Source organism: Musca autumnalis, unplaced genomic scaffold (assembly GCF_047663935.1).
Source record: "Musca autumnalis isolate F117 unplaced genomic scaffold, ASM4766393v1 scaffold_1, whole genome shotgun sequence".
Taxonomy (NCBI): Eukaryota; Metazoa; Arthropoda; class Insecta; order Diptera; family Muscidae; genus Musca; species Musca autumnalis.
The window spans coordinates 245,270,506-245,283,721 of NW_027411644.1; the positions used below are offsets into that span (position 1 = coordinate 245,270,506).

The window sequence follows — 13,216 nt, forward strand, 5'->3', positions numbered from 1 at the left end:
TATAGCCCACAAATAACGATACCTCCCAATTTAGGGAGTTTTGAGGAATTTAGTTTCTTTTGGTGACCGAATTGAAATTTGACATTTGAGGTTCCCAGTGGTCGCAAAACTTCCTCAAATAAAAATGTGTTCATTTTAGTTCAGTATATTTTATGGTGGAGAGTATAAAAAGTTCGGCCCAGATGTTTTACTAATTTTACTTACCATTCATGGAATTCGTTGAAATGCTGCCACCACTTTTATAAAATGGTGCTGAGGTTTTTAACGTCTTCTTAAAACCAATCCAATTACATAAGTGAAAACTAATAGAATTGCTTGCTAATAAGCATTTAAACATTTCCCTAATTAATTGTTCTGGCATCTTTAAGAGTACCACATCCCCGTCTCTCTCTATACATATATACCTGAAACCATTTATTTCCCTCGTTCTGATCCACAGTTCTTGATTTTGTTATTCTTTCTTCTTATTCGTCTACTTCTTTTTTTCTACAGATACCACCACGAGAATCCTGGAATGGTGAGCTGATTGGCTACACCGTTAACTGTAGTGAAGAAAAACAGAATATCAACTACATTAGCGTTGTCAATAATTCACTGAAGTCTGTGATTGTAAGTGGCTGGGCCACAACGAAGGCCACATTACGTGGCTTACGAAAATATACCCGGTATGCGGTTACGGTGCGAGCCTTGAATAGTTTTGGTTCGGGGCCATGGAGTACACCTATCTTTGGAACGACATCAGAGGGAGGTAAGTGTGAGGTGCTGTTTTGTTTGTAGGTGGTAAAGAAACAAGAGAAACTATTTCCCCACTAGCCGCTGATGATGTGGCATAGTGTGTGATCATAGTTCTCACTTTAGCGAAAATAAAAATATAATAAGTGGTAAAAGAATCCTTGGCAGACAGTGTCTGTCTGACTGCCATGGTCTGTTCACTCACTTTGCTGTTTTTTTTTTGTTCTGCATTCTATTTAACTGCATACTCACGTTCGTATTTGTGTTGAAGGTAACAGCTGTACAAATTGTTATCTTAATAACAACAAACATTAAAAATGCTTTTAGCGTCATCGTTGCTGTTATGTGCTATTTTTATCACAATTCTTCTTGTGTTTTTTGTTTTTTGCTTCGGAATTTTCTTATTTTTTTGTGTTTTATATTTGTGCCATAAAATATAAACTGTCGGAAGAGCTTACATGTATTATAGAAACACCGGTCTCATATATCTTTTCGCTTTTATTCGCTTGCCTCGCTAGGTATATTAACGTATTTAGTACCAGAGGAAGTATTTTTTTATTTTGCAGACAATTCGTAAATGGCCGCCGTAAGACATTGTGTGTGTAAGTGTGTCTTATGCGGCTACCACCGAATATCGGTGCGCTGGCTATTTATATTCGTTAATGCTAGGATATTAAAATCGTTTATAACAATTTAAAGTGACGCATAAAAGTGCTTTAAGGGATCTGAACGATACAATTAAATTTAATAACTTAAAAGTTGAGTGGTAATGGGCAAGAGGACAAACGTGTGTTTATCACTTCATCTTCATAAACGACAAGACGTTTTCTTTATTATTTTGCATTATGACGATTTTGCTGTTCTGGTATATTTTCAATGTGAAGTGAGCAAATATTTTAATTGTGGATGTAGGTCCAGATTGTGGTATAGCCCCTATATAGTGGATATTTTAAGGACTTTATATACATTTTCGGAGCAAATTGGCTGTAACTTGTTTATGAGGTTCCGTTGAAGGTAGAATGGGCAAGTTGAGAGGGCGAAGTTCGGAGGATGTCATTCGGAAATTCGGAGGAGGTTGTTCGGAAGCTCGGTGGAGGTTGTTCGGAAAAGTCAAATCTGTCAAATAAAACGCTTGTATTTAAATTACACTGTGCAACAAAATGGAGGTGAAAGTCTGGGGCACAGAGAATTCCTCTTGGGAAAGAAAGGCTTTGGTGAGTATATTAAGAGCCCCAAAGAACAGATCCGTCGTGAGTCGAACTTCCGCGTTATGGCGTGACGAAGTTTTTGCTAAAGACTCTGTAAGCCATCGGGAATTAGCGTTATATCTTTGTTCACTGTTGTTTTGGCTTCCTTTTGAGATGACATGTCTTCAGTCAAATCGAATGAGGATTATTTTCGCAGAGCACTTTGACCTTGAAACTTGCTTCCTTCAATGTCCTTTTCGTCGTTTATTTTAAGAGCCGATATAAAAGTACCACACGGTTAACTTTTTCAGCTTCGAAATATTCTGCAAAAATGTCGCTCACAAAATTTTAGGTACGGCTTTCATTTTCCACGGAATTTATTTTATATGATTGCGAAAAGTTATGTTATTGAAATAACACTCTGTTACAAAAGTTGACAATTTTTTTTTTTGCATGGAAGACGAAAATACCTTTGTTTTCTTTGGGTTACTTCGTTTTTTGATTTTATAACGGTAAATGTAGTGAAAAACAGGAAAACCCAAAATGTTAAAACACAAAAAATGCCAAGGAGGCATTAACTTTCAATGTAAAAAATATATTTTCAATGCCTCCAAATTGGTTTATTTTGCGTTGAAAATCCATCAGATAGTAAAAGAACACATATAATAATGGCCCATAGAGTCTTAATTAAAATTTATTCCATACTGAGTCAAAATCTCCTAAAATATTTTACTTTTTGGGGATTGTGCCAAAAGAAGTGTCCCAATTAAAATTTCATTATGAGTCTCTGAACAAAAGCAATTTTGAGCTATAATATTTAAAATCTCCAGAAGCTTTCGCGTTTTATATATGATTTAGGACCATATTCTACCATTTTTATTCACATTTTCGTTATCTGCGGTCACAAAATATATTTTATTGATGTTTTTTTCATAATAAATTCTTTCAGAAAATTATGTGTGCTCGATCCAAACTGTTTTTGAAATATCTATGCTGAATATATATATAGGAAAAATATTGATAACCCAGATCGGACTTTGGAAAGTTAGTACTATAAACTAAAATAACGTCATCAGAATATGTCATAGGTTCCTGATATTGTATGTGAAAATGGGGGGATAGTCTGCGGCTATTGTCCAGTGAATATATCTAACATACGAGTCCTAACATCCATTATGTTGGCATGGTTCTAAACACTATAATTATGGCAGCTACTCCTGCTCTGACCAAATTGACTGAATTAACGAAATGGGATTAAAAAAATTTTGTAGCAGTGAAAATTCTCTACAAGATTGACCTGAATGGTATTTTCGTAGGATTTACCATTTTTGAGATATAGAATTTCAAACAATGTCATACAGGGTGCACCTTAACTAACTTTGAATGAAAACTGCTTACACCTGGGAGGTTTTTGCGGATTCTGAAGGAATTTTTAAATAAATCGCGATCAAAGTTCACATTTTAGGTTTATTTTAACGAAATGGGGCTTAAGAAAAATTTGTAACTGTGAAAATTCTTCAAAGGATTGACTGTTATGATTTGTTCCTAGGTTTTACAATTTTTGAGATATAGAAATTCAGGTCACATGTTTAGGTTTTTTTTGTTAGTTTTTCACGATTTGCTTGAAAACGGTAAGTCTTATCGAGGTGTGACTGGAGTAAATCTTGTAGCTGTGAAAATTCTCTATAAGGCTGGTTTTCGTAATTTTTTCCTAGGTTGTACCATTTTTGAGATATATTAGTCAAAGTTGAGAAATTTCAGTCATGACCTTTTTTATAAGGAGCCGATACAGTCGGTAAATTGTCCAAAATTTGGTAAAACCTACCTCAAAAATGGTAAAACCTACGAAAACATCATAAAGGACAATCTTGTAGAGATTTTTCACTGCAACTGCAGTGAACTTTGGCCGCGATTTATTTGAAAATCCCTCCGGTGATTTTTTTGTTTTTTTTATTATTTATTTATTATTTTTCTCATCTATAAACATTATAGTTTCAGAAACCGCAAAAATTTCCCAGGCGTAAGCACCTTTCATTTAGATTTAGTTAAGGCGCACCGTGTACTATTTTAAACAATTTGAATAATTTGTTTGATTTCCCAATCGAATTTTCTGAAATTTCGGTCAAGTGACATTTCAAGATATCGGAGTTTACTGTATTCCAAAATGTGGGTTTGATAGCGCTATACCACTTAGTGATGCCAGTGTTTATAGCGATTTCGCGATTTGTTAAAACCCGTCTCCCGCCCCCTCTAATTTTCGGTATTCTCACGCCTAATGAACCTAAACACAAAATTCGGAAGTTTAATTTCGAACATGATGTCAGTCTAACGAATTTTGTATACATTTAAATAGATGATAATACGCCGCGGTGCTGGCCCGACGCTTCAGTGACCAATGCACCATTTTTGAAATTAGGTTTTCCCTGATTTCTCAAGCTATTTTTTTGGAATTTCGGTCAAGCGACATTTTACATTACCGGGGTTGTACTGTATTCCAAAATGTGGGGTTGATCGCGCTTTCGAACTTTTTGGAGCCAGTGTTTATAGTGTTTTTGTAGTCACGTTTATTAAAGTAAAGGATATTAATTGGACTGACCGCGATGTTCTACTTCCGAGAAGACCATTCAGGATCAATACAGTTATTACCATAGTATTGCAAGCAATTTTTAAACAATACGTTAAAAATATAAGATATCGCGTTTTCTTCAAATTTTTTGTGGGGGAGGTACCCAGACCCATCCACTTAACCCTAAAAAATAACTTACGACCTATTCTCAGATCTAAAAACTCCACATACAAAATTTCATGGAATTCGGTCCAGCCGTTTCGGAGAAGTTTAATTTCGAACATCATGACAGTTTCGAAGAATTGTATATATGTATGTATATCACCAATATTTTTGAAAATTTAACATAGCCGAAGCCAAGGTTTACCCTTTTAGAATACGCGACTTGTGGTTCTATATTACACAAATTAAATATTTTTGGATAAAATGAAATGTTGTTGGACATGGCAAAAAATATTGGCCTTGAAAGATAATTTGTGTGGAAGCTGTGGCTATATTTATGTTAAAAAATGGGGAAAAATGGGTTGAAGCCACCATGTCTTTTTTTGTATTCTCTCGATTTGTGAGTAAACCACACTTCTCTCGATTTTCCTGTCAAAGTAAAAGTAGAAGCAAACTAAATAGGGATCATCTCACTTATGTATTACTTTTCAAAATTTGAACTGCTTCTACCATTAAATGATGCTGACATTTTGAAGCCAGATTTACAGTGTTTTTTGAAATTTTCTTCTAATTTCATTCCGCAAACAGGTTTTTCAAAAAATCATATATAGGATTGTAGTACTTGCGATTCTGAGTTATTTGATACCACTAATGTGAATGTAGTCTGCACAGCTTCATAGAAATCTACATCCAAATGCGGAAATTTTGTGCGAACATTATTCTAAAAATCATATTTTTCGGGTCTAATTTTTACAAATGTCATTCCATTTCCTCGTACTCTATTGCACATTTTAGTTTTTTACGTTCCGGATCTAATAAATCATTCCCCGTAAAAATCCATCTACTAAAACGCGAGTTACAAGAAAGTCCAATGTAGAAAAATCACCTAAAATTGTTTTTGGAAATATCGCGTATTTTATCGCGTTTTCTGCGGTTTTCGAAACCGTATTCTAACACTTCAATACATTTTATGTCAAATATAGAACGAAACTTCCGATTTTTACCAAGTAAAAACCAAAAATGTGTTTACTTTACCTAAGCCCGGATTACATTTCTTTGCATTTCCAAACGCTGACAACATTTATTTTCATATTAGACCTCAAATATTGTTACAGAAGGACTGCTATTAGCTATTTTCGTCAAAAATTCGGGAATAAATTGCAATAGCTAATCATATCTACCACATTTTTCTTAAGGATTTTAAATATTCCTCCGACTTTTTATTCATGCAAAAATTTTAATAAAATTACCGTTATTTTTAAATATTTCTATAGCAGAGGCATTCAGAAAGAAGACTAAAACAAAAATTTGAGGTATTTTGCTTTGAAAATCCTTAAAAACTCCAAATATATAGTGCTTTTAGGTGTACGAATACGAACTTTGCCACCCACACAGGCGCCATCTATACCTAAATGACGGAATAAATTAAAAATTTGTTTTGTTATTCTTAAGTCTTTCTTCGTTATTGTAATTCCTATCAATTATTTCACATTTGCACATAAAATATGAATTAATTATGATTTTATTAATTTTTTAGGAGTGTACGAATATGAACTTTGCATACTGTATATCCCCATCAACCCAATTAGCTTCCCTAATTGGAAAGCTTTAATAAAGCAAAATCCGTCTTTTTTTTGGGAGATTTAAGCAAAATGAAGGAAGTATTCCTATAAATTCTTACAATATTTTCTACTACATAATGCATGTGAAAAAATATTTTTTTAAACAAAAAATTATTTTTTTGACCAAAATATGTGTTTATTTTGGCTGTAACATCCAAACTATAACACCAATCTGTATGATTGTAGTCTCATTTGATTTGCCGTGAAGTTTGGATTCACAACAATTTTTTATGTAATTTTATGGCCACTAAATGGGCCTTAATTTTGAAAAAAGTAGACTTATATTTAATAATTCATCAGTTTTATGTACATTCCGCGAATTCTGTGTAACATTTTGCAGGTATTATGCAATCTACTCGCTGAAGTCACTTCAAGAGAACTTTTTTGTAACAATTGTGCTCATTAAAGTAACACTATGCAACACTGAAAATGCAAACAACTTCTAATGTGAATTTTTTGAAAGTACATATTGAGACTACAAAAACCCTAGTAGGGTTTTGTCCTGTCAGATCCAGTTCGGATTTTATGGCCTCATCTAAACCGGACTAAAACTACAGTTTTTTGCATTTATCGGGCCTCTATCTGAGAAACGGTTTGGAATTTGGCCTTGCTGTCTTCGGCAATATTGTAGTCCTATACTAGTAGAACTTATCTTTTGAACAGACCATATAATAATAACTCCATCTAGATCATCAAAATCGATAAAATATAGAAAATTTTACATAATTGCTGAAATTCTGGTTCGTATCAGCTAAACTGTTGGGAGTTGAACCAAGTAACCTTTCGCAAAAATCTTCCAAATAAAGTTCTTAGCAATTGTTCAGAATATTCTGAAACTCTAAAATGCTTACTTCATGTTGTTTCAGCGTTATTTTGCATCGTATCTTTTACAACAATTTACTCTCGCATTTCGGATTTCACTACATTATTGACATTTTTATTAAATCCTCGTTGAAAAATGTATTGAAAACAACGGCATAGAGACATTTTAACACAATGACATGTTCTGATGAGTTGTGTACTACATTCTAGGGAATATTTTTCCCAAAGAAAGTATTCAGAAAAAATTAACAGTTCTGGAGATACGATGCGAAATGTATAAAAATTGTGGAATTTTTGCATATATTTTAAAATTTGAGACAATAAATGTAGTTTTTCGAGTTCATTATTTAACCAAATATTTTATTCTTGTCCTTATCTACAAATTTGCTTCAGAGGTCAGAAGAAGATTCACATTGGTTTCAGAGATATAGTCCCGCATTTCTTTAAAAATTCAATATTTAACGATGTTTAGATTGGGCCATAAAATCCGAGCTGGATCTGACACAACAAAACCCAACTAGGGTTTATTATCGTTTTGGTCTATACTTTCAAATAATCCCCAGTTCGAATTGTTTGCACAAGATCACCTTTAAAATGTTGCACAGTGTAATTTATAATATTTTCTTTCTTAAAAAGCGAAATAAAAGCGCCATAACTTTTGTCCGCAACAACCAAAAATTGGCTCGCGACCAGATTCGTACTGGGAACTTTTTTCTTAACCTACGTATCAAAAATAGTTGATGTAGCACGTAAAAAATTTATCCTTTTTTTTCTGAAATGGAATATGAAATAATTGACAATATTCGTGATATATAGATATCATTCCAATGATAGAAATTCAATGCCATATTGAAAATAAACAATAACACTGTGTGTAATTTTTTGCGTCATGTTTTATTAGCCATAATCCGACTCCACAGTGTAATAGAACACCAAAAATGAGACGACACGTGTCTCGCCGTTTTTCCCTATCTCATCAACTTTCGCGGTTATAGGCCTCCAAAGGTTTGAGGCTTTGATGTAAAAAGGGTCGTTTAGTCGGGACTATATCTTCCAAACCGTTAGGAAATTTGAATTAATCTCAGAGGCAAAGTTGTAGCTCTTGTCTTAAAGAACAAAAATTGTGAACACATATAATCCATCAAACTTCATCTGCAAGTTCAAAATCACCATGGTCAAATTTCTTTTAAAATTGTTTCTCAAGTTTTGTTATATAGCTATCAAACCTTTCAAATTTGAAGCAAACAACTAACTACAAAAATGTACCTGAGATCTCAATAAACGTCTTTCTAGAATATACGAACTCTGTAGAAACGGATCTTAATGACCAAAATGGCAAACACACAATTTCGAAACCGTTCAAAAGTCAAGAAAACAATCAACCACAATAGTGTAGAAAAGGCATCAATAAACAACTTTCAGAAACATGCGAAATGTCTATGAACGGTTCTTAATGGTAAAAATAGCAAAAATCTTTTGAAAATTTCCAATTTTTATACTATTTTCTCTGACTCTGGTACAAAGATACGCAACCGCCCAAAAATGAAGGATACAGTGAACTAAAAAATGTACTTTAGATTTCAACAAACAAGTTTCTAGAACAAATGAAGATTATAGGAACGATTCTTCAAGCTCAAAATTCGATTATTTTAGATCATTCTTTTCCTGTTCAGGTCCGTAAATAAAAAACTTTTCAAATTTCCTTGAGTTTTTAACAGTTTGTTATTTCCAAACCTGAGCAAGAGGAATGTAAAAAAAAAAAATTAATTGTTCGTGAATTCTAGCCCAAAGAATCATTCCTAGAATCTTTATATGTTCTAAAAAGTTGTTTATTGAAATCTTAGGTACATTTTTCTGGTTGACGGTATCCCTAATTTTTGGGCAATTCGGTAGCCGTGGACCAGAATCGGAGGAAAAAGTGTAAAAATAGAATATTTTCAAAAGTGTTTTGCTATTTTTACCATTATGAACTGTTCATAGACATTTCGAATGTTCCAGAGAGTTGTTTATTGATGCCTTTGCCACACTATTGTGGTTGAATGTTTTCTTGAATTTTTAATGGTTTAGTTTCTATGGAGCAGAAGCCCAGAAAAGAGGATAAAAATCGCAATTTTTTTTTGATATTTTGACCATTAAGATCCGTTTCTACAGAGTTCGTATATTCAAGAAAGATGTTTATTGAAGTCTGAGGTACACTTTTGTACTTGATTGTTTGTTTCAAATGTGATCGGTTTGATAGCTGTATAACAAAACTTGAGAAAAAATTTTAAAAGAAATTGGACCATGGCGTTTTTGACCTTGCGGTCGGAGTTTATGGATCATATGTGTTCACAATTTTTGTTCTTTAAGACAAGAGCTACAACTTTGCCTCTGAGATTAACTCAAATTTTCTAACGGTTTGGAAGATATAGTCCTGACTAAATGACCCTTCTTACATCAAAGCCTCAAACCTTTGGAGGCCTATAACCGCGAAAGTTGATGAGATACGAAAAAAGAGCGAGACACGTGTCCTCTCTTTTTTGGTCTTCTATCAAGCTGCGGTGTCAGAATATGGTTAATAATTTTAGTATTGCACAGTGTAATAAGTACAAATAAACGAATTATTTGCATTATAATTTTCAAAAATATACAAAAATCCGATGTCTATTTTTTATTGATATAATTTGAATCATAGGGGAAAGGTCAATAGGTGGTTTTCATGTTTCGTGCTCGTAAATTGTGGGAATATGCCCCCATAATTTAAAATTTGGACCAAAATTTTTTTCCCACAATGAATGATCAGTATTTAATTTCCGATCATTTTTCAAGATTATCGTGCCAAAATTTTGTCAGTATTAAAATAAAACTGCTACCCTTGAAGGATTAATAAATAGGCTTTAACTATGTAATCTGATCACGTACATCAGCATAATTGGCATCAATTACGGTGGTGGAACATATCATCCACTAATAAAATATTTAGACATTATACTAAAAATTTTACCAATGTTCACACAAAAGTTTTGGTCCATTTCACCAGCTAAATATTATCTGATCATCATGTTAAATTGCAAACTTCTTCTTTATTGTAAACCCAAACCTTCCTTAAAATTTCGCGTCGATCAGACCATCATTGCAACCTACAGAGCCGAATAAAAATTGTGGTTGGTCAATTTCACCCCCATAATAGCTCACAATCACCAGCACAAAACTAAACTATTCTGGTGGGAACCCGAACTCTATACAAAACGACGTGAATATTGGTCCATAATTGCTGCCTGAAGTTTGGTTACAATTTTTAATGTACGGGCGGACACACATCTCAAAATCGCTTTATTTCGCGGTGTTACATGAATTTTGGGAAAAACAAACTTATCAGAACCCATTAAATTCTGTAGTGTAGGGTATAAAAATGTGTGTTTACATTTACGAAATCGATTGGATTTCAACTGCCAATTTTTTGCGTATACGTCACTTGACTTTTAAGCAATGGAATTGACACTTGAAATCGAGTAGATTTCGTAAATGTAAACCTAGCATAAGTCCCTTAACAATCCTAAATTACTGTTATGTGAGGGTTATAACAAAACATATTTTCAGTTCGAGAGATCGCACCATTCAGTCAGGTTGACGTCTGAAAAGAATTTCGTCCAAAGATTCTTGATCTCCAAAACCATTATTTCGATGAATCACATTTTAGATGCGTATGCCTAGAGTCTGAGGCTATAAATATGGGATAATTTTATTTTTTTAACGTCTAAATGTGGTTTAATCCAATTATTATGATTATTAAAGAATACAACCTCAAATCTAATCAAAGGTGCACACACATTCAAATTAATTTACAATGGATATTTTCTATAAAATACAAAAAGCCTATTTTGTGTGGGAATTCATAATTTTGGCTTATACAACAATTCGTAGTAGAGGTATTCATTATAGAGAAGATCGACTGTGTTTTGTAGATATCTGATGTAAGGAACCTTTTTAGAATATAAATTTTTATCCCATCAGAGTTTTAGCCAAAGTGGTCGGCACCCCCTCCTGGTTCAAGTTTTTTCTTACAAATCGTATGTGTAAAATAAGTTTTCATTAAAAACCTTCAAAACATACAATTAAATTAACTACTTCATTTGTCACATCCACAAACCACTGTCCTTCCACTACTAACATAATTTCACTGAGTGACATATAATTTTTATATTCTATGCTATTATTTTATTCATTCTGCATTTTTTTCGTCTTCTTCTATCTCTTTTTTAAACCTAACTGGATATTACAGTACCGGAAGCAGCACCGCAACATGTCAACTGTACCGCATTATCGTCACAAAGTCTAAAAGTATCCTGGTTGGAGCCACCATTGCAATTTCACGGTGGCATAATTCAGGGCTATAAAATTTTATATCGGCCGATTGTGAATCAGAGTGAGTACTGCTACTTAAACATTAAGTGTATATGTGTGTGTATGTATATAATATCCTCCTACCAAGCTATGTAGTTTAGTTCATGAAAATGCATTTATGTTTATGTACGTTAAGCAATTTGTACAAAGTGCAGTTACAAAATGTTAACTGGTTATAGTTGTTGATTTTTTTGCACTCTTTTTGTTTTTATATTTTGTCATTGTGCTTTTTAGTTTTTTTCTTATTTTGTAGTTATTGTCAATTGAAATAAACTTGTGGTATCATTCAAAGTGTAGGTTGAAGTTCATTTGGCACAGATAGAAATGTGGTTAGTATTTTAAGAATGTAGGTACAACTTCACATAGAAATATGTATAAATGTAAGGTCACATGACAGTTGGTAAACCAAACAATTAAATACAATTGAATATCATGTACATATATTTGAAATGCGATTATAAAAGATTTTCATAGGCAGTTTGTACTCGTACCAATCCATTTTTTTTAATTTTAAAAACCACATTTTGATTTGGTTTGGGTTAAAGTGATTTACTGACTGACTCTATGATTCATCAACGTCCACACGAAACGGCTGAAGCTAGAATCTTGAAATTTAGGGTGGGGTCAGTCTTAGTCCGGATAAGGCTGGGAACGGTACTAAAAGTTACTAAATATGGTACCGTTTCTATTTGGCGAAGCTGTAGAGCTAGAACATTGAAATTTGGAATAAGGATCACTGATGGAGTGTATGATGGATGTACCAAAGAAATTCGAACTAAAATTGTACGAAAAGTACGAAAATGTACTAAATTTGGTTCCATTTTGTATTATGTGAACGGATAGAGCTAAAAGCTTGAAATTTGGAACGAGAATTAAGGTTGAGATGTAGGTTTAATATAAGTTGTGATTTTGGAAATGTATACACATGAGTACGAAAAGTACTAAATGGTACTAAATTTGGTACAATTTAGATTTGGACGAACGGCTAGAGCAGGAACTCTGAAATTGGAATTCAGATTACGGATTTGGTCGGATTGAGGTACTTTTAGAAATTCGTACTTATGGGTAAGAAAATTACCAACTGGTACTAAATTTGGTACAATTTGAATTTGGCTGAATGGATAGAGCTAGAATCCTAAGATTTGGAATGAATATTACTGTTATAGTGTAGGTTTGAGGTAATATTGGAAATTCGTACTTATGGGTACGAAATGTACAAAATGGTACCAAATTTGGTACAAGTTCAATTTAGGTGATCGGATACAGCTGGAATTCTGAAATTTCAAATTGAGATTACTGTTGGATTGTAGGTTTGATGTTGTTTAAGTAAGAATTAATATTTGGTTTAAATTTGCATTGTTTGGAAATGCACGCTTTTCGCACTATTTTTATTGTGTTTAATTTGCATACTCGTTAGAAAACGGCCTACTCCCTTTTTGTTACAACATTGATATGTCATCGAGGAGTTTTCTAACGAGTGTTGTTTTTGCGCCTACGCGACCTTTCGGCATTATTATTGACACTTCGTTTTCGATCGCCACTCGTAACACAGGTAATCTGTTCTTCCTATTTTCCCTTTATTTTTAATTTATTTATTATTTACTCAATAAAGCTTCTGCTTTTATATTCTTTGAAATTAAAACGTTCGTGTTTTATTTCTTCTCTTTTTCGAAACGCAATTTCGGCGCCTTTACATTTTGGTCCAATCGAGCCGGATACGAGCATTTGGATTGTTTTGGTTT

General features: G+C 33.2%; 1 protein-coding gene across 3 annotated transcripts in view; it reads left to right on the forward strand.

Annotated features, from left to right (window-relative positions):
* Window positions 1–13,216, forward strand: part of Dscam3 (Down syndrome cell adhesion molecule 3) — a 457,425-nt gene that overhangs the window by 362,057 nt on the left and 82,152 nt on the right. For all 3 annotated transcript variants that reach the window (XM_073960642.1, XM_073960641.1, XM_073960643.1), the window contains exons 21-22: window positions 493–748; window positions 11,353–11,496. In XM_073960642.1, the coding sequence (XP_073816743.1) occupies window positions 493–748; window positions 11,353–11,496 (400 nt within the window). The remainder of the gene's footprint in view (window positions 1–492; window positions 749–11,352; window positions 11,497–13,216) is intronic.